The 20314-nt window shown below is 45.2% G+C and overlaps 1 protein-coding gene across 1 annotated transcript in view; it reads right to left on the bottom strand.

Annotated features, from left to right (window-relative positions):
• Positions 1–6882: 6882 nt before the first annotated feature.
• The window catches only part of LOC120043769 (sacsin-like), a 37214-nt gene continuing 23782 nt past the window's right edge, over positions 6883–20314 (bottom strand). The window contains exons 5-7 of the mRNA XM_038988326.1: positions 18509–19940; positions 18316–18404; positions 6883–18203 (exon numbers count right to left, since the gene is read on the bottom strand). Of these exons, the coding sequence (XP_038844254.1) occupies positions 7189–18203; positions 18316–18404; positions 18509–19940 (12536 nt within the window). The 3' untranslated portion in view covers positions 6883–7188. The remainder of the gene's footprint in view (positions 18204–18315; positions 18405–18508; positions 19941–20314) is intronic.

Raw genomic sequence — 20314 nt, forward strand, 5'->3', positions numbered from 1 at the left:
GAAATAGCACATCTGGAATCATGTTGTAGCCAAAAAAGTGTTAAACAAATTAAAATATATTTTGTTTTGAGATTATTCAAAGTAGCCACCCTTTGTCTTGATGACAGCTTTGCATGCTCTTGGCATTCTCTCAACCAGCTTCACCTGGAATGCTTTTCCAACAGTCTTGAAGGAGTTCCCACATATGCTGAGCACTTGTTGGCTGCCTTTCCTTCACTCTATGGTCCAACACAACCCAAACCATCTCAATTGGGTTGAGGTCGGGTGATTGTGGAGGACAGGTCATATGATACAGCACTCCATCTTTTAAAAATTGTATTAATTTAACCTTTATTTCAAAAGTGATGCATTTCTGATTTCAAAATAATCTAATCTAATTTTATTTGTCACATGCGCCGAATAGTGAAATGCTTACTTACAAGCCCTTAACCAGCAAGACACTTGGCACACCTGTGTTTGGGAAGTATCTCCTATTCTTCTCTGCATATCCTCTCAAACTCTGTCAGGTTGGATGGGGAGCGTCACAGCACAGCTATTTTCAGGTCTCTCCAGAGATATTAGATCGGGTTCAAGTCCGGGCTCTGGCCGGGCCACTCAAGGACATTCAGAGACTTGTACTGAAGCCACTCCTGTGTTGTCTTCAAATCTAATCAAACTTTATTTGTCACATGCGCAGAATACAACAAGTGTAGACTTTACCGTGAAATTCTTACTTACAAGCACTTAACCAACAGTGCAGTTCAAGAAGAGTTAAGAAAATATTTACCAAGTAGACTAAAATAAAAAGTAATAATAAAAAGTAACACAATAAGAATAAGAATAACGAGGCTATATACAGGGGGCACCGGTACCGAGTCAGTGTGCGGGGGTACAGGTTAGTTGAGGTAATTTGTCAATTGTCTGGTGGCGATTTTATTAATTGTTCAGCAGTCTTATGGCTTGGGAGTAGAAGCTGAGGAGCCTTTTGGTCCTAGTCTTGGCTCTCCGGTACCGCTTGCCGTGCGGTAGCAGAGAAAACAGTCTATGACTAGGGTGGCTGGAGTCTTTGACAATTTTATGGGCCTTCCTCTGACACCGCCTGGTTTAGAGGTCCTGGATGGCAGGAAGCTTGGCAACCGGTGATGTACTGTGCCGTACGCACTACCCTCTGTAGTGCCTTGCGGTCGGTGGCTGAGCAGTTGCCATACCAGGCAGTGATGCAACCCGTCAGGATGCTCTCGACGGTGAAGCTGTAAAACCTTTTGAGGATCTGAGGACCCATGCCAAATCCTTTCAGTCTCCTGAGGGGGAATAGGTTATGTCGTGCCCTCTTCACGACTGTCTTGATGTGCTTGGACCATGTTAGTTTGTTGGTGATGTGGACGCCAAGGAACTTGAAGCTCTCAACCTGCTCCACTACAGCACCATCGATGAGAATGGGGGCGTGCTTGGTCCTCCTTTTCCTGTTGTCCACAATCATCTCCTTTGTCTTGATCACGTTGAGGAGAGGTTGTTGTCCTTGTACCACACGGTCAGGTCTCTGACCTCCCTATAGACTGTCTCATCGTTGTCGGTGATCAGGCCTACCATTGTTGTGTCATCAGCAAACTTAGTGATGGTGTTGGAGTTGTGCCTGGCCGTGCAGTCATGAGTGAACAGTGAGTACAGGAGGGGGACTGAGCACGCACCCCTGAGGGGCTCCCGTGTTGAGGATCAGCGTGGCGGATGTGTTGTTACCTACCCTTACCACCTGGGGGTAGTCTAGGATCCAGTTGCAGAGGGAGGTGTTTAGTCCCAGGGTCCATAGCTTAGTGATGAGCTTTGAGGGCACTATGGTGTTGAATGCTGAGCTGTAGTCAATGAATAGCATTCTCACATAGGTGTTCCTTTTGTCCAGGTGGGAAAGGGCAGTTTGGAGTGCAATAGACATTGCAGCATCTGTGGATCTGTTGGTGCGGTATGCAAATTGAAGTGGATCTAAGGTTTCTGGGATAATGGTGTTGATATGAGCCATGACCAGCCTTTCAAAGCATTTCATGGCTACAGACGTGAGTCCTATGGGTCGGTAGTAATTTAGGCAGGTTACCTTTGTGTTCTTGGGCACAGGGACTATGGTGGTCTGCTTGAAACATGTTGGTATTACAGACTTGGTCAGGGACAGGTTGAAAAGGTCAGTGAAGACACTTACCAGTTGGTCAGCGCATGCTCGAAGTATACGTCCTGGTAATCCGTCTGGCCCAGCGGCCTTGTGAATGTTGAGTGTGAATGTTGATATAAAAAAAACTTGGTAAAAAATACTTATTTTAAACTGTACAGTCACCAAGTACACAGAATGATCACAACTTCAAACAGTTCTTCATTTACCCATGGCTTCTGGTTGGGGTATGTACGTACAGTCACTGTTAGGATGACGTCCTCGATGCACTTATTGATAAAGCCAGTGACTGATGTGGTGTACTCCTCAATGCCATTGGAAAAATCCCAGAACATATTACAGTCTGTGCTAGCTAAACAGTCCTGTAGTTTAGCATCTGCTTCATCTGGCCACTTTTTTATAGGCTGAGCGAGTCACTGGTGTTTTTTTGCTTGTAAGCAAGAATCAGGAGGATAGAGTTATGGTCAGATTTTCCAAATGGAGGGCGAGGGAGAGCTTTGTACGCGTCTCTGTGTGTGGAGTAAAGGTGGTCTATATTTTTTCCCCCTCTGGTAGCACATTTAACATGTTGATAGAAATTCGGTAAAACTGATTTAAGTTTCCCTGCATTAGTCACCGGCCACCAGGAGCGCCGCCTCTGGGTGAGCGTTTTCCTGTTTGCTTACAGCTCATTGAGTTCGGTTTTAGTGCCAACTTCGCTCTGTGGTGGTATGTAGACAGCTACGAAAAATACAGATGAAAACTCTCTAGGTAGATAGTGTGGTCTACAGCTTATCATGAGATACTCTACCTCAGGCGAGCAAAACTTTGAAACTTCCTTAGATATCGTGCACCAGCTGTTGTTTACATAAATGCATAGGCCCCCGCCCGTGTCTTACCAGAGGCTGCTGTTCTGTCTTGCTGATGGAGTGTATAACCCGCCAGTGTATGTTCTTAATGTCGTCGTTCAGCCACGACTCAGTGAAACATAAGATATTACAGTTAATGTCCCGTTGGTAGGATATACATGCTTTCAGTTCGTCACATTTATTTTCCAGAGATTGAATGTTAGCTAGCAGAATAGAAGTCAAGGGCAGATTAGCCACTCGTCGCCTGATCCTCGCAAGGCACCCGGATCGTTTGCCTCAAAATCTCAGTTTCCTTCTCCAGCGAATCACAGGGATCGGGGCCTGGTCGGGTGTCTGCAGTATATCCCTCGCGGCTGACTCATTGAAGAAGAACTCCTCATCCAATTTGAGGTTAGTAAAATGTTCGGGTTCGTTTCCTCGTTTCCTTATCAATCAGTTACTCAGGTGAAATTAGCATTATGACAATATCTTTAATTAAATCATTCAAAAACCTTTTACGATGCAATTGCAGACAGAAGTTGACAAACAGGAACATAGCATGAATGTTGTTGAGTAAGTTCTGCATCCAACAAAAGGTCTCCAGTTGTTTTATTAAACCCTTAGTCGCGCCCTGGTGATGTCACTGCCTAGGTCATCATCCTCTACTCCTGGGACCAAAACCATGCCTACAAAGGTGTATAAACAGGGCCTTTATTGTTAGCTAAACACTTAGCAGTAAATGTCCCCTTCCCCCAAAGTTGATTTATTGTGGAATGTTTGCTTAGTCTTATCTCCTTCACTCCCCTGCAGAGTTCTGTCTAAGTCACACATTTCTAAGAGGGGCCTCTTTATAATGAGGCAGAAAGAGAGAGAGAGAAAACTAAAATACAACTGTAGAACAATACTAAACTTCTACAATGAATATATATATTGTTAATCCGTAGTCTAAAACCCTATAAATGTAAGGTTCTTATAACCCCTCCCCTTCTATTAATAAAACATAAACATAATCCATTTTTCTAATACCCCAAACATTTTGGTACAACCCTTTTCATGACCCCTAGGTGAACCCGACAAATCCCAGTTCTGATGTCCAGAAGATTTTTTCGGTCATAAGAGACGGTAGCAGCAACATTATTTACAAAACAAGTTACGAGCAACGCGAAAAAACAAACAAAATAGCATGATTGGTTGAGAGCCGATTAGACGGCGGCCCTACCCTCCGGCGCCATCCTGTTGACAACGCTCTGAGTTTACGAACTCTGGCACTCCGGATTGAATTTACGAATACTGCCGTAGTATAAACCAGCCTTTAGTCTTGAAATCTTTGGTTATTTAGTACATGGCCTCACATGTGAATCCTTAAAGAGATGGGTGGGGCTAAGGCTTAAGAGGGTGTAAACGATGCTGAATTGGTGTAGACAAAGAGCTCTCCAGTTGGTTTACCAAAACTTCAAAAGTGGGTTACAATTTTATCAACTTTCAAAGCAGAATTACTTTCCCATTGTTCCACAACTGTACAGTCGTGGCCAAAAGTTGAGAATGACACAAATATTAATTTCCACAAAGTTTGCTGCTTCAGTGTCTTTAGATATTTTTGTGCCACATCCAGCAGATGGAGCCATCGCCTCGTGATGTATACTCCGTCTGTCACCAGGCCTCGACAAGTCTCCCCCTGGTGGCTGACCTGCTGTACGGTCAATCGGGCTTGTCTGAGCGCGTCCAGCACCGCCTGGAGGTGCGTCAGGTGCTCTTCCCAACCTTGGCTGTGGATGATGATATCATCCAAATAGGCCGCTGCGTACTGCTGGTGGGGTCGAAGTACTTGGAATGTGGGCGGGCTCCTTGGAGACCGAACGGGAGCACCCGGGACTGATATAATCCATCTGGTGTCGAAAAACGCCGTCTTCTCCCGGGAGGAGGCTGCCAACGGTACCTGCCAATATCCTTTGGTTAGGTCAAGGGTGCTGATGTACCGGCCTTTCCCAATGGGTCGATGAGCTCGTCCACCCTCGGCATGGGGTAGGCGTCGAACAAACTTATGTCGTTCACACCCCGGAAATCATTACAGATGCGGAGGCTACCATCTGGTTTGGGCACCAACACGATGGGGCTGCACCATGCACTGTGGGACTCTTCAATGACCCCCATCCTCAGCATAGCCTCCACTTCCTGTTTCACGGCCATCCTTCGGGCCTCCGGAGTCCAATATGGCCTCTTTCGTACCATTTCCCCGGGTCGGGTACGGATGTGGTGTTCATTGAGGGTCGTTCGGCCCGGCTTCTCGGAAAACACCGCTGTGTTCCAATCGATGAGCTCCCTGAGCTCTTGCTTCTGGGCCAGGTCGAGGTCCTCATTGCTCGGGACCACCACTGGTACCGTTGGCGTCCTGGGTCCTGACCATAACATGGCCAAAGCTGTCCTCTTGTGCCACTTCATCAACAGGTTCACGTAGTAAATCTGTTGGGGTTTCCGTCTCCCCAGTAGCCGTACGCGGTAATTAACAGGTCCCAGCTTCTCGATCACCTCGTATGGCCCGTGCCATGTTGCCAGAAACTTACTTTCAGCCATAGGGATTAAGACCAACACCCTGTCTCGCACCTGGAATTCTCGGGGCTGGGCTCCCCGATTGTAGACCTGGGCTTGGGCGCATTGGGCCTTCTCCATATGTTCCCTCACGACGGGCCATATGGAGGTCATCTGCTCCCTCATCATCTCCATGTGCTCTACCACGCTGCGTAAGGGGGTCGGTTGGGCCTACCACACCTCCTTGACGAGGTCCAGTAGGCTGCGTGGCCTCCTTCCGTAGAGGAGTTCGAAAGGGGAAAACCCAGTGGAGGACTGGGGTACTTCTCGGATTGAGAACATTAGGTGGGGTAGTAGCTGGTCCCAGTTCTTCCCATCCTGCTCAATGACCTTCCCCAGCATTTGTTTGAGCATTTTATTGAAGTGCTCGACGAGCCCATCCGTCTGCGGGTGAAAGACGGAGGTCCGGATCTGCTTTATCTGCAGGAGAACACACAACTCTTTCATTAGGCGGGACATAAACTCAGTACCTTGGTCTATCAGGATCTCGTTCGGGATGCCCACCTGGCTAAAGAGGTGGAACAGCTCCCGGGCGATTCCCTTGGATACCGCCGCCCATAGTGGATTGGCCTCGGGATACAGGGTGGCATAGTCTACTATTACCAGGTTGTACCGGTGTCCTCGTGCTGTTTTTACTAGGGGTCTCACTATGTGCATGGAGATGCATTCAATGGGCACCCCGATGATCGGTAGGGGGACCAGTGGGTTTCGGAAATGGGCCTTTGGGGCAGTCATTTTACACTCCGGGCAGCTGCGACAGTAGTCTTCCACGTATATTGCAGCAATCCAGAATGCTAAGTGCATGTTGTTCCCCTACCATCCATCATACTGTATCTGCTATGTAAAGACTCCTCTGTATCCTTAGTGCACCGCATGGTCCCAGGCAGCAGCCTGTTGTATATACAAGTTATTATTATTGGATCCCAGATAAAGGCTCCAGCCATAGGGTCATGGTGAAGACGTGTGTTAAGAGACTGAAGATGATTCAAATGAAACCCCAGACTAAACATGTTTCTCTATGAAGACAACAGAACAAAACATTTTGTATTGCATAAACACTGGGGGCTGGCTACTGCCGAGAGACAACGAAGCACACACTACCAGACTGTTATTTTCTGATGAGTGGTGACATCGTTCATACAGGAGATATTTTCAGAGAACATTCTGTTAGTTGACATGCATTTGTCTGTTATGGTTCATTGTCATTATTTTCATGGTTTCTTAATAAATAAAATGCTTTTATCAGATGACTGATCATTGTTTTACTTGGAGACTAAATACTGTAATGTGTCAGAGGATGCAGAGAGAATGATCAATCTTTACTTTATTAAATCACATCTATATATTTGACATTTATTAAAACAGAATACATTTAACATAAAAAGTGCAAAAATTTACATTTTACTGTATTTGTGACGTATAACAAAAACTATTTCTCCTTTAAATTAATGTATTCTTAAAAATAATTACTGAACCACTTGAATGATCATAATACACCTGCAGCTAAGCACAAGCTCACATGAAATATACATTTAGCATTTAGCATTTTTTTGTGTGCATTTCTAAAAGATCTGGATGCAATAATCAACCGTTTGTTTTCTATCAATGCCCAATGGAAACATATGCAGGCTATGTCTTGAATCAATGAATATACATTTCTATTTTGCACAGAAGCTTTGATGCCATGTCCAGTACCTCTGTTTCATTCTCACACTTGAACATTTTGTTGGGAATGTTTGGTAAGGGGTGGTAGTTTGGGTATTGAGTGGTCTTGGCGTCGACTCCCAGCTGTTTCAGTTTGCTCACAATGCTGGGTAGAGTGTGTAAGTTGGGGCTGTAGTCAGATACCCGCTCAGCCAGGATGGAGATGGAAATGTTGCTGGAATGTTGTCCATGTCTTCTGTACTCGGCTGCTATGAGAGCCTTCTCCACGGCCTGATGTACCTTGAACAGAGTCCACTCTGTGGCCCTGCCTCCTGTGTCGTTGTGAGCAGCAGCTAGATCACACTGGGCCTGACTGAACCAGCGCTGAGCCTCTGCTCGATTGGGTTGTGGTACATTTCCATGATATGTATAGAAGTTGTATCTGGTATTGTGGCCCCTTGCTCTGGAGAACCTCTCTCTCCCACACCGGTGGCGATGAGCTTCCTGGTTCCACTGTTCGTAGAAGTTTCGGAAATTTGTGTTCCATTGCGGGGATGATTGGTTCCCCGTCCTGCTGTTCTCAAGATCCTCAATTCTGTTTTGCAGATACTTGAATGCCTCTGTGGCAAGTTGCAGACAGTCTGGATTTTTGTCTGGGTGCCACCTCAACCAGAGGCGCTTGATGGCCTTGTGTCTCTCATCTGCAGACAGAGTCCAGATCTCTGCCAGACAATCCTCAAAGTCCTTTTTGGCTTCTTCCAAAGACTGTGGCAAGACCCTTGTTGTTGATGACCGTGGAACAGATTCTGCCAGTTGTACCACTTCCATGCAAGTTGCACCACTGGAAGAAGGCTTCTTTTCCCGTTTAAATTGGTACAGATCAAGGGCACTGACTAAGATGACTTTATCTTTCCCAATTTGTATTTTGTGTCTGTGGGCACTCTGTCCTGATTGGCCTGTTGGTACACACAGCTGTTCCACTATAACTGCATAACACCAATGCTCCTCCTCTGCCGTCTTCTTATAGCCAACGTATTCCCCAGCTTCATAGTTGTTGAGGTAGCTCATGTCCAGGGTGTCGTGCCACTCTTCAGGAATAGGACCTCCTGGTTCTGGCAGTCCTTTCGGGGATTCTTCGGTATTGGTGCTACCAGTATCGGCACTGTTATGGATACCGTTCTGCTCCAGAGCCATCTTGACATCCTCCATGCTATCACACGAGAGAAGGTGTCCCAGAACTAGCAGGAGGTTTGAGCCGAGAATGTTATTGAGAAGGACATTAATCTCGTAAGTCAGTCTCATGATGACCTCACTCTTCACTTTGTGGGCCGTGTCGTCGTTGTGTTTCAGGTAGAAGGTGCAACCTTGCTGGCCCTTTTTGACATACAGCTGTGTGGCAGCAGTTGTGCCACTCAGTAGCTCCTGGCCAAGCCAAAGCACCGTTTCAAGGCTCTTGCAGCAGGTGATCTCAATGCTGCCAAAGGTTGTCTCACACATGGTGGCAGCGTCGCCTTGTGAAACCTGGCCCTCCTTCTGCTGTCTAATGAGACAAACCAGACCATGCCTGAAAGGAGCAGAGGACAGATGTGCCTGAAACCATCCGCTGAACTCGCAGCCCTCCCCGTACTCACACAGTTGCATGTTGGATTCCACCATGTTCTCTACTACAGTCTGGGAGAGCATTTTGGGTCGTATCTCCAGGGGCAACAATTGCAGCATTTTATGATGCCCATACCTGTCAAACCCTAAATGGCAGTTGCTCAGTTTCTCCAGGAGTTTAAAGTCTTTAAGAGCACCCTCCAATCTGCTACCCTGGAAGACTGTGTCGTTGAAATACAGAGAGTCTGAAGGGTACAGTCTGCCATCTGTTGATGGTAGATACAAAGCCTTGGGAAGTTCTGAGGTCAACTGATTTTCTTCCAATTTCCTAATCAGACAAAAAAGCTGCTCTACAGCACACTTGACAGTTTCCTCCTGATTTGGTTGAAGGGTTTGCTTGTCGGTGGAATCTGCATGGATTTCTTGTAGCACGTTGCAGTACTGCTCTGCAGTAGGCTCGTCTTTGACGCCTATTTTCTTGAAGAATTCTGCATACCTAACATCCTTTGGAGGAATGCCATACAAATATGGCCTAAACTTCACATCGTGAGGCAGTACCAGAGCTGTTTGCTTGGTCTTTACAAGAGTAGAATCTTCTTCCACCAGCACCACAGGGAGGTCAGACAACAGCTTGGGGTCAAACTCTATTGTTTGTAGATAGGTGTAAGATGTCCGGAACACTTCAGCTCGGGTTGCAACCAAGTCAGGAGTTTGGCATGGTGACTGACAGATGTTTCTGAGGTTCTCTATCACACGTTCCGGAGGGGGCTGTTCAACAGCGCCTGCTTCTCTCATCATTGTTATATGCTTTTCAATACACATTCTTAAGTGCAGTATTGGCATGGTTGTCCAAATCAGGGACTTGTGGAGATATTTTCCAAGCAAACAACCTCTGATTGAAACTACAGTCCTCTCTCCAGCAAATGACTGGTGGTAGCTGCACAACCTCTTTTGAATTTCCACAGGAAAAACAAACTTAATGTCAGAAACAATTTTGAGAAAGTTTGGTGCTAGCTTTTCGACATCCCTTTCCAAAATAGTTTCAAGCAATGTAGACGACTTTAGTTTCAGCTCTTGGAGGCTGGCAGTGACTTTGGCATCCAATTCAATTTTATGAGCAAACTCAATTATCTCCTCATCTGACACAGTGCACTTCATTTCAAGTTCTTTGAGCAGTTTCCTTGCTTGAACCTTGTGAGATATGATCCCTCCATCTGGGAATATTTTCCAGAAGCTTTCTGGCACAAATCTCTCTTGTGGCAGCATGACTTTGTACAACTTCTCATTCTTATCAAAGTAGTAAGAGGCCATCTGCAGATTCCCATGGATGTTCCGAATGAATTTCACATTTTTCATTGTAGAGATGATTTTTTCATGATACTTGTAGTTGGGTTTTAATTGTAGCAACAACAACAGTTGGACAGAGAGAATAATTTGGTTCTCATTTAGCTTGTGTAGGAAAGGCAGAATAAACTGTACATAGTATTCCAAATCACTTAAGATTTTAATGCTCAGGTTCTCTGACAAGCTCTCATTTTCACAGTTATATTTGAGGAAGATGTTGTTGTCATCTGCCATGTACAAATCTGGAAAGCTTTCCTTGAACTCTGTTCTGAGGATGAATACATTTTGTTGTCCATCAATCCGCTGCCGTCTACCCTGTATGGTTTCAAACAATGGCAATGACTTGAGCTTTCTCTGGTAGCCCTGTCTGTTTTTAGATGAGCACATCCCAGACTGCAGAAACTGTAGTAGTTTAATCAACTCATCACTAGACAGGTGCCGAAACTCTGAATGTTTCAGCTGGTGGACTTGGTCCAACACAGCACTGCCGTCACTTGTCTTCAAGAGCTCAGGGAGTAGATGTTGATACAGCAGTTGGTCCACATGTCTGAAGAATTGAATGTTTATTTTCATGAGACCAAGTTTCAGGAGTATAGATGACATGTCTTCTTTTGATTCAACGCAAATCACACTGGACATCTTCCTCATTGTTTGGAGAACATGTTTGTTGTTTAGTCTTGGGCACACAACTGGCAAAATAGGGCAGTCAGAGAACAACTCCTTGATGGCCCTCAGAGCCTGATTATCACCTTCACCCTTCTTAGCTGCTAATTTGACTTGAACATCAAAGAATTCCCAAAGCGCTTTCAGCCATGAGTCCATTGTCTTGTCTGGTACATGTAACCTGCATTGTGGATCAGTTTCACAGTTTTGAAGGAGTTGCAGAAGTATAGGTTTCAAATACTTAGCTGTGACTGGAATTGTCAATTTCTTAAGAAAGTTCCCATCTTCTAGAACCTCAACATGATTGAAGTTGGTTGTGTAATCAGCAAAATCCTCTTGATGTCCATGGAACATTCCGTAAAATGTTGACAGAAGCTTGGGAGACTCAGGATCGAACACTCTGAGAATCTGATCTTGAATGAGAAGGAGTGGAAGTCCACTGACTGATCTGGAATGCTTTTTGTTAGCAGCTATTTGAAGTCCGCTCTCTGAACTGGAAGTGTTCTTGCTAACTACAACATCTTCGATACAGTACTCCAAGAGCTTGGAGCATCTCTCTTTGTCTCTGATCAAAGTCTGCCCAATGGGTAGAGGTAAACCCATTTCAGTTTGAGTTGGATCATTCAGTGGTTTCTTCCTCAGGTAGTTTCCCACCGTCAAAGGACTGACTCTTTCCACATCAACTCCAGCTGTTTTGAAGCAGGTCCATATTTCTGTCATCTTTGTGGATGAAGGAACCAACTGCATTCCAATATCTTCTAAAATAGAAATGAAGATGCTGTTCTCCATGCTTGTTAGATGAGGTTTGTCAGTTGGTTCTGTCTTTCTCACACTTGACCAGTCAACAGTGTACTCCTTTACATTTGCCAGGTGTGTCATTGACTGGGGTTGGACTTGACAAGTTGATCTGTGTAGTACTGGAACAACACAGAGTTCTTTTTCATTGACTGACCTGTACACTTCATGAATCATTTCATGCCAATCTTGGCCAATGTCTTTGGTAATTGTGGGGAAGAAGGACAAGTAGGAGCTGTCCAGGACTGAATTAATAAGATGTATGGAATTGGGTTTCACTTTCTTTAGGTTGCAGATGTAATTCAGAAGGCCAGCATACAGTGGGGCAATGATGTTCCGTTTCAGAGACTCATTCCAATCAGTCTTCAAACTTTTCTCATCCTCTTTCCAGAGCGCCCGTCTGGAAGAATCTACCTGAAAGTTTCCGTTTACATGGACTGGAAGTCCAGTTTTACCAGGCAAGGGCAGGGAGCAGAACACTTGTCCACTGAAGTCATCCTGTTTAGAATGAGAGCTTACACATGCTGCCAAAGATGCCTGGGGAACTCTGCCAGTCTCTCCTTTCATATCAGTGTTTCCTTTAAAGGAGCCAAACTGCTCTGCAATGATCCACTGGCTTTGCCTTTCATCAGATGATGAAATCTTGACATTGTAAATGGTTTCATGTGGTGTTGTTGGTCCATCGGACAACAAGGACTGTTGTACGTGGTTTTGAAAATAAACCTTTTCTGCAAGACTCTTCTCAGAAATACTTTTTTCAATCGAGAAAGTAATTCTAAGCGTTCCTGTGTTTGTGTTGATTTCATGGAACTGTATTTTCCTGATGTTCTTCAAGAATAGAATCAATCCCTCAGGGTCTTCACGGAGAGCTGAAGACAGTTCATCGATATCTCTGTCATTGACGACATTGTTTGATATCTTTGAGGTTTTTGCCATGGCACACGACCTGATAGGCAACCTAAACATGGTGCCTTTTTCAAGAGAGAATTCATTTGGGAGAAATGTATTGTAAACATCCATGAAGGTGTTCTTCAATTCGTTCTTCAGAGTGTACTTGCGGCCAGGTGATTCTCGTGATCCACCTTCAACATACTTCAGATTGGGATCAGATATGCAGAGCCATTTGTCACCAGTTAGGATCGAAGGACAGTCAGTCAGGTGGTAGACTGAGTTAAATCCAAGTCCATATTTTCCAGTTTTCCCTGGAATGTTGTGCTTTCCACCTTCTCCCAGCTGTTGAATGCCTCTCAGATCAGCTTCAGAAAATACCTGGTTGTTGTACACACACAGTGCAGGGCCCTGCAGTGGATGCCATCTCTCTCCAAATGTTCTTTCCGTGCTGTGATTTCTTTTGTCCAAAACAAAGTGAATTTCTGTGGCCTCTGCATCATCAGCATTTTGGATGAGCTCCTTCAGGATGTCCTTCTTTGAGGGATAAGCTGCAATTATGTTTTTAATGCGGACGGTCAGTTCCTCATGTTGTCCGAACTCTTCGGCAAATGGTGAGAAGTTCTCTACTGAATGCTTTTGCAGTGTGTGGTGTCTTGTTGTGTTCACCCCAAAATAAAGTGCAATGGCACGAGATATCTTTTTATGGCATAAAGTGACATCCTTTGACACTTCCATCCAGGGGCTGTCATTAAAATAGAGCTGGTTAGATGGCTTCAAAACACCACTTCCATCAGGTATGAGACAGTCATCTTGGTTTTCATCAGGTATGAGACCATCATTTTGGTTTTCATCTTTGGCCTTATATAATCCCCTTATGATTATTGTCAGGCAAGTTTCTAGATCATTATTAGAAAGTGGGCTGATACCATAGGCTTGGCTAAGTTTCTGCAGTACACCATGGAACTGTTCTGGTGTGAATTGCTTTTGGATGCCTAGACATTTCCAGAGCTCTTTGAAACTGGACAAGGCAGGTGGAAGGACATGAAGATACGGTTTAGCCTCAAAATACTCAATTTTTGCCACAGATTTCACATCCACAAATCTGTCTTCAACCAGGATAAAGGGGAATGAGTGTGCCCTCTCAAACATGGCTGAGGATTCCTTCTCATCATGCAGCCATTCATTCAGAAATCTGTAGCATTCAAGGGCGATGTTGAAAAGCATCGGTTTGTCAAATGTTTCTGTGTGCTTGGATGCTTCCTGCAGCTGCTGAAGCACTGTCTCAAGTGAGGGGCTTTCACAAAGTCCCAGTATGCGTAGCACTGCATCATCACTGTGTATTTTCAAATTTGAAGAGTCTACCACAGACTGTGTCATGTCAACTAGATGGCGACATCGGTCACTGTAAATGTCAGTAGGCTTTTGAAGCCTGACTGCTCCATCTTTACCTTCCCATGTATTCACTGGAGCACATGCTGGAATGAACTCTGTGTTTCTCAGAGTCTCCCAGTGAGGCGAGGCTTTTTCCTGTAAGGAGTCCCTCATCAGCTCCAGGATGCACTGAAGATGCTTGTATGCTTTCCCTTTTTCTTTTTGCCAAATGCTGGCAATGGTCTCTGCTCTCTCTGTGATGTCCTCCAAAGGGAGCTGGTTACTCAGCATCCCCAGTTCTGACAGACGTTGAATCCTTTTAGAGGAACAGAAGTCATTTTTGGTCCCCCCAAGGAACCGTCCTTCCTCTTGCTCAAACAAGCATGCTACTTTTCCAGGGGGATTCACAAGTTTTTTGATGAACTGGAGTTGTCCACATTTCTTTGTAGGAATGCATGGGTAGCTCCTCAGTAGATTGTCAATTGCATCGTCATTTAGGTCAATAGCATGCAGAACAAGAGTGTTCCTACTCTTCTGGTCCATAGTGCTCAGGTTGTTGAATACCACTTTTTGGTAAAATGTTTCCCAATCAAATGTTCTCTGATTTAGAATCGTATCAAAGCCGGTCTGTATGAAGCTCTGTCTCACCCACGATGGCAGTGGGACAACATGATAAGATGTGTTTGGATATCTTTGACAAACCTTCATTGCAAGCTCTCCTACAGCTTTGTCCTCTTGAATTGTTGGGTGCAGAAATCTGGCATTGCACATTGAGCACCAGTTGTCCCCATCACTGAAGAGCTCCAGAGCTTTGCCAGAGAAGTGCTGAGTGATGGCGAAGTAAAATTCATCAACCAGGGGTTTGAAAGTCTTACTCACATTCTTTTCATTGGGCCAAAAGGTGTAGTACTGGTAATGTTGAAGGTCTCCATTTTTGGACATATTCTTCAACACTAGTAGTGTAGTGACATATGCAGTTGTAACAGCATCCTGCAGGAGAGCTCTATTCCAGTCATATTTCACTCCACTCTCCCACAGACCTCTCCGATTAGAGGTCACAGCAAAGGATCCATTCAGGTTCACCGGGAGCCCTGTGGCAACAGAGAGGGGGAGGAAGCTGAAAGCCTGGCTAACTAGTTTGGTGTCTCCCGGGACCCATTTCCCAGTCTGTGGTTCTTTGTTTAATGGTACAGCAACACCTCCTATTGGCAAGGAGAACGCAGTATGCTTGTTGTCTGTCTGGACCATTTGTAAAGAATTTTGTATCCCAAAGCAATTGTACAGAAGCCAAAACTGGACATCAGATCCATCACAATGTTGTTGAGTTAGTTCAGCTATGTTGGCGCTATGGCAGTCAATGACCTCTTGGCATTTCGCATAATGCTTCATCAGAGATTTCAGAGCATCATTCTGCATTGTTCCTGGAGGAGTGTCCTCTGGAATCTTGATTGTGTTCACAACTTTTCTGGTGACAGTGAAGAGCGTCTCAATTTGGTCGTCTTGAGGAGGAGTGGAAGCATCGCTCGGGAGGTTTTGAAGAGATACCGTCTTGATGTTCTTCAGAAAGAGGAGATGAGTTTGTGAGTTGATCAGTTTCTGTTGAAATTTCACTATGTCATCGCTGTCATACACATTTACACTGATTTCGGACTTGACAGCCTCCTCTCGTGTTCGGAAAGGTAGTTTAATGAGCGTGCCCTGGTAGAATTTCTGAGTGCTCTTATTTGAAAGATTGCAATCAAAAATGCGCTCATATGGTCTGAATTGTCCAGGAAACCTGTGCAGAAGCTGCTCCCGAGATAAGTCCAGTTTGATTCCAGTATTTGCTTTGTTTTGTATGTGCTTTTGCAGGTGTGTAACATTTGGGTCAAGTATCAGAAGCCCCTTGCCACTGAGGATTGAAGGAATATCAGTCACATGGTACACAGCATTAAATCCAAGCCCAAACTTCCCTATTTTTTCAACCTTGTTTTCCTTTGAGGCAGATCCGAGTTTGACAATGTTTTTCCAGTCATCCTCAGTGAAGAGCTCATCGTTGAAGGCCCAGAGACATGGTCCCTGACAGAGGGACATGCCTTGGTCTATGAGGCTGTCCGCTGGGTCTTTGTGGTCTCTGAAATCCACCATGAACTTACAGGTGTTTGCTCCAGCATCTTCTGCATTCTGAATGAGCTCTTTGAAGATGTCACTCTCTTCGTCATACTCCTTCAGGATGTTCTTGATCCTCAGAGTTATGGGTTCTGACTGCCCACACTGCTCTATTCCAATTAACTCTGGACGCAGTATCCGGGTGCTAAGGAACGGGATGTTCAGCCACTCTGCCGTCGCCGGTGAAATCTCCTCGTGGATGATATGAATCTCCTCCTGGTCGTGCTGTATATCCTCCAGACCGATTCTGCTTATGTCACAAAACACCGTCTTGGACAACGGTTGCAGGGTAAATCTCTGACTCCCTGCCATGACCGGCACAGGGATATTGACCCTGACGGTCTTCTTCTCTCTCCACATCCAGTTCAGAATGGCTATTGACACTTTCAGCTCTGAGGGTTCGCCAAATGGTTGGGACCTTTCTTCAATGGTCTGTTTGATGCCATGAAGGATGTCCTCTATTTCTGTTTTTGACAGTGATGTCTTCACTCCAAACTCTGTCAGCAAGGTGTTGTATGGAAGAAATTCATCTGTCACCCTCTCAATGTACGAGCTCAGATCCAAATCAGGTGGGTAGGCCAAGACTACATCATGAGGAAAAACAAAATGGTTGTGGATCCACAGCCAAGGTATGCATCTCTTCTTCATCACTTCCCTGACCGCAGGAATGTGATCTTGCATATATTTGTAAATGCTATGCAGCTTGGTTTTAAACTCCACATCTTTATCTGGATCTGTCATTGCCTGGGCCACAGCTGCCAGCGATGACACATTCTCCATAACCTTCTCAGCAGGAGGGAGGCGTAACAGACCCAGTTTGCTGCTTACTTTCTGACTGAATTCTCCAGTAAGAGGCATGACATGCCCTACAATGCTCTTGTACTCCGAATGTCGTATCTCCTCTGGCTTGTAGAAACTTTTCCACTTGTTCTTTTCTTTCGTGATGCAAGGATTCTCACAAGGGACCCACTGCAGCTGTGAGAGGTGCTGCAGCTGCTGATGAGAGAACTGGGAAAGCAGGTCATTGTCATTCAATAGTCTTCTAAGTGCTTTTGCTTTTTTGAAAGCCCTTTGTGAGTGAATACGTGATTTCTCAATATGGGTGGCAATATGCAACACGTTGTCTGCTGAGACTTCCATTTCCTTTGTCTGCAATCCAATACGTGTTAAGCCGTCAAGCATCTCTGGAGTCTGGGTGAACACAGCTGGAGGAAAAAAATCTCTTTCAAAAAGGCCTTGGAAGGTTTTATTGTTTGGATCAAAAATGCTGGAAGTCTTCTTCAATTCTCCATCTACTTCGATGAAGCTCAAATCCTTACATTTTCTGTACAAGGTCCAATTCTGTGAGAAGAGGATACTGCCATGCTGTAAAATCCAGGTCATGATTCTCTCAGTCTCGTGTTTCTTGAAAGACTTCCTCTCAACTCCATCAACCAAATAAATGGACGCCTGGGCGGTATCCAGGAGATCAACCTTGAGCAACAATAGGAGCCTGCGATCAGCCTCAGTTGCACACCGGACAATGGAATCCAGCATGGGGAGCTCTGTGGGCAGAGCTGGGGTGGAACTCAGAACCACTGCCTGCTTGGATAGGGCGGAAACGTATTCTCCGGCCATTGATTGGAAGAGAGGCATCTTTGAGAGCAGATCTCGCTCCTGGACTGTGAGAGAATTCAGAGTAGATAGGTAGGCTTTGAGTTCCTCTTTCTCATGGTGAGGAGCAGACCTGATTCCACTGATGACCTGACTGGCAGCTAAGTTCATGAACACCTGTAGAATGTTCTGAGGCGATGGTGGTAGTATGTACGAGTCAAGATCTTGGTGCTTCAGGCATTCATCTCTGTTCACCACTGTTCCCCCAACATTCTTTATCACTTTCTCGATTTTGTCTGGTAAGATGGTTTGCTTGCTTTCCCGAAAAATTATGGTTGGATTCTGTTGTAGTCTTGCAAGTATGACAGAATGGCTAGTATCGTGAAGAGGTTCGATGGGTATCAGTGGCATACCTTCAAAGCATCTCAGATATCCCCAGTGAGTGTTGAGACATTTCCAGAACTCTCTGAGCCACCTCAAGGGTGGGTGCTGGCCACTCCCTACCTTCCAGGTGACATGACCACCTGTCTGTTCCCAGTCCTTTGGGAGACTCTTCTTGGCATATGTAGCCACGATGTCAGCATCCACATTGAATACTTTGAATCTCTCTAGAATTACAGAGATATGGCAATAATAACCATGTAAAAAACATGCAGGTATTTGCAATTCCACATGATATTCAAAATATATAAAACAATATTGAACAATATATTATCTTACTTGTTTTAGCTAGTTGCCTCAAATGGTGGATGCTAGTGTCGCTGAGATCATCCGGCAGAAACAAGGCTTTGCAACCTGGCAGCAGCACTCTGAATGATGAGAAGACTTACTTGTAAATTGTTTATTGAAAAAAAGGCATGGATTATCCATATGAAAAATACTGCACTGTATATTTAGATTATTAAGAATTTACCTTGGAAATGAATCACTGTCAATGAGAGCAATGTCCTTCTCTTCATTTGTGAAAGTCTTGAAAGTCCCGTCGCTGAGAGGCAGCATCTTCAGATCCCTGAGGTTGTGGTATTTCCCATCGCTCAAGATGAACTGCAGCAGAGACCGTTTGTCATCATTGGAGAGGTTGGACACGGCATCTCTGTGGAGAACATCCCTTACAAGAGCTGGAGTCACCCATTTCAGAGTGTCACGGTTTGGGAAGGCCAGCTGGACAGCTCTGGAGACATGATCTGGGAAGGTGACAAGCTTTTCTCCTGCTGCAATCAAGGTCCTGGTCACGGCAGCCATCATTTCAGATGCCTTGGGGTCATTAGATGGACACACAGACTCGGCAGGAGAAACAAACTGTCTTTCGTCTTCAGCTAGAGAGAAGACAGCAGTGTTCTGTCTAAATAGACGTTGTAGAATGTCCTCAGCAATCCCATGCCATTTGTCTCTGGTCTGACTGAGGTCTGGCCAGATCTTGTACACAGCTGAGACGGGGAGTGTGGAGGTCTTGGCTAGGTTGGTGGCATCCTGCAGCATCAGGAGGTATGTGTGAGGGAGGACCTCCTTCACCAGCAGCTCGTTCCACATTGCAGCTTCATCATACCTCTGGTCTTCCTCCTGCCAATTGATGTGTATTTTGTTGTCAGAGAGGCCGAAGCAGGCGTTCACATGGACCGGGAGTCCAGTCTTGTTGGAGTCGTTGTTAGGAAGGGGCAGGAAGCAGCTCAGTCTGCCCTCAGTCAAGACATTCTCCGGGCCACACGGAAACGCCAAGTCAACATGAGGGCGGAAACTTAGCTTCTTGGCAAGTGAATCTAGCTTCGGTACTTTTCCGTCTTTCATGCAACATGTTGTCACAAGCCACCTGGTCTTTGTCTCCTTCTTGTTGTTGGAGGTAGAGGTGATGGTTTTGAAGCAGGTTGAGCCCTTGATGTTTGACTCACTCCTGGACTTCAGACCTGGATCAGCTGTGGGACTGGAGGAGGTCACTGAGAGCCGGGTGTTGACGGATCCTTTGGTGTTAATGTGCTTCAAAGAGACTGATGACACGTTCCTCAGGAACAGAGGGATTATGTCTGCATCTGCAATGAAGCTGTCGAAAAGCTGAACTACTTTGTGGTAGTCATACAGGTTATCTGAGATCTCTGAGGCCTCACTGCGCAGAGGAAACCTAAAGAGTGTCCCTTTAAAATGCTGCTCCTCCTGGATGATGTCCTTCCATCTCTGGCCACTGACTAGTTTGACAACATCTCTGAATGGTTGGAACTGATCCTGCAGATTCAGGAGAGTTTTCTTGTCATCCTCGTCCTCCAGAGACCACCGGAAGCTTCCATACTCCTCAAACAGCTTGTCCTGGGCGTCCAGGAAGCCCAGGTACTTGGAACTGAATATGGATGGCACATCTAGAAATGATCAGATGTCGGAGTATGAATGAAATGCTGTAATCTTCCTGTGTATTATATAGATTTCCACACTATGAGGTTGGAATAATACTATGAAATTGTGAAAATGATAATTCCCTTTAAGTGTAAGAGCTGTTTGAAAAGACCACCTGAATTTTCAGCCTGTTTTTCTGGGATGGAGTTTTGGCCTGCCTGGTGACATCACCAGTGGTAAATTAGTTAATAGACCAACAAGAAAGAGTTCCAAAACTCTGCCAATAACAACTAGTTTTACGTTTTCCCTTCCCCACTCAGACTGTCTTAGACAAATTCTTGCTTGAGAAATTGCTCTATGCTAAGAAGCTAGTTTTGTTTATTTTTTACCATTTTATTTT

Source organism: Salvelinus namaycush, chromosome 3, assembly GCF_016432855.1.
Source record: "Salvelinus namaycush isolate Seneca chromosome 3, SaNama_1.0, whole genome shotgun sequence".
NCBI lineage: Eukaryota > Metazoa > Chordata > Actinopteri > Salmoniformes > Salmonidae > Salvelinus > Salvelinus namaycush.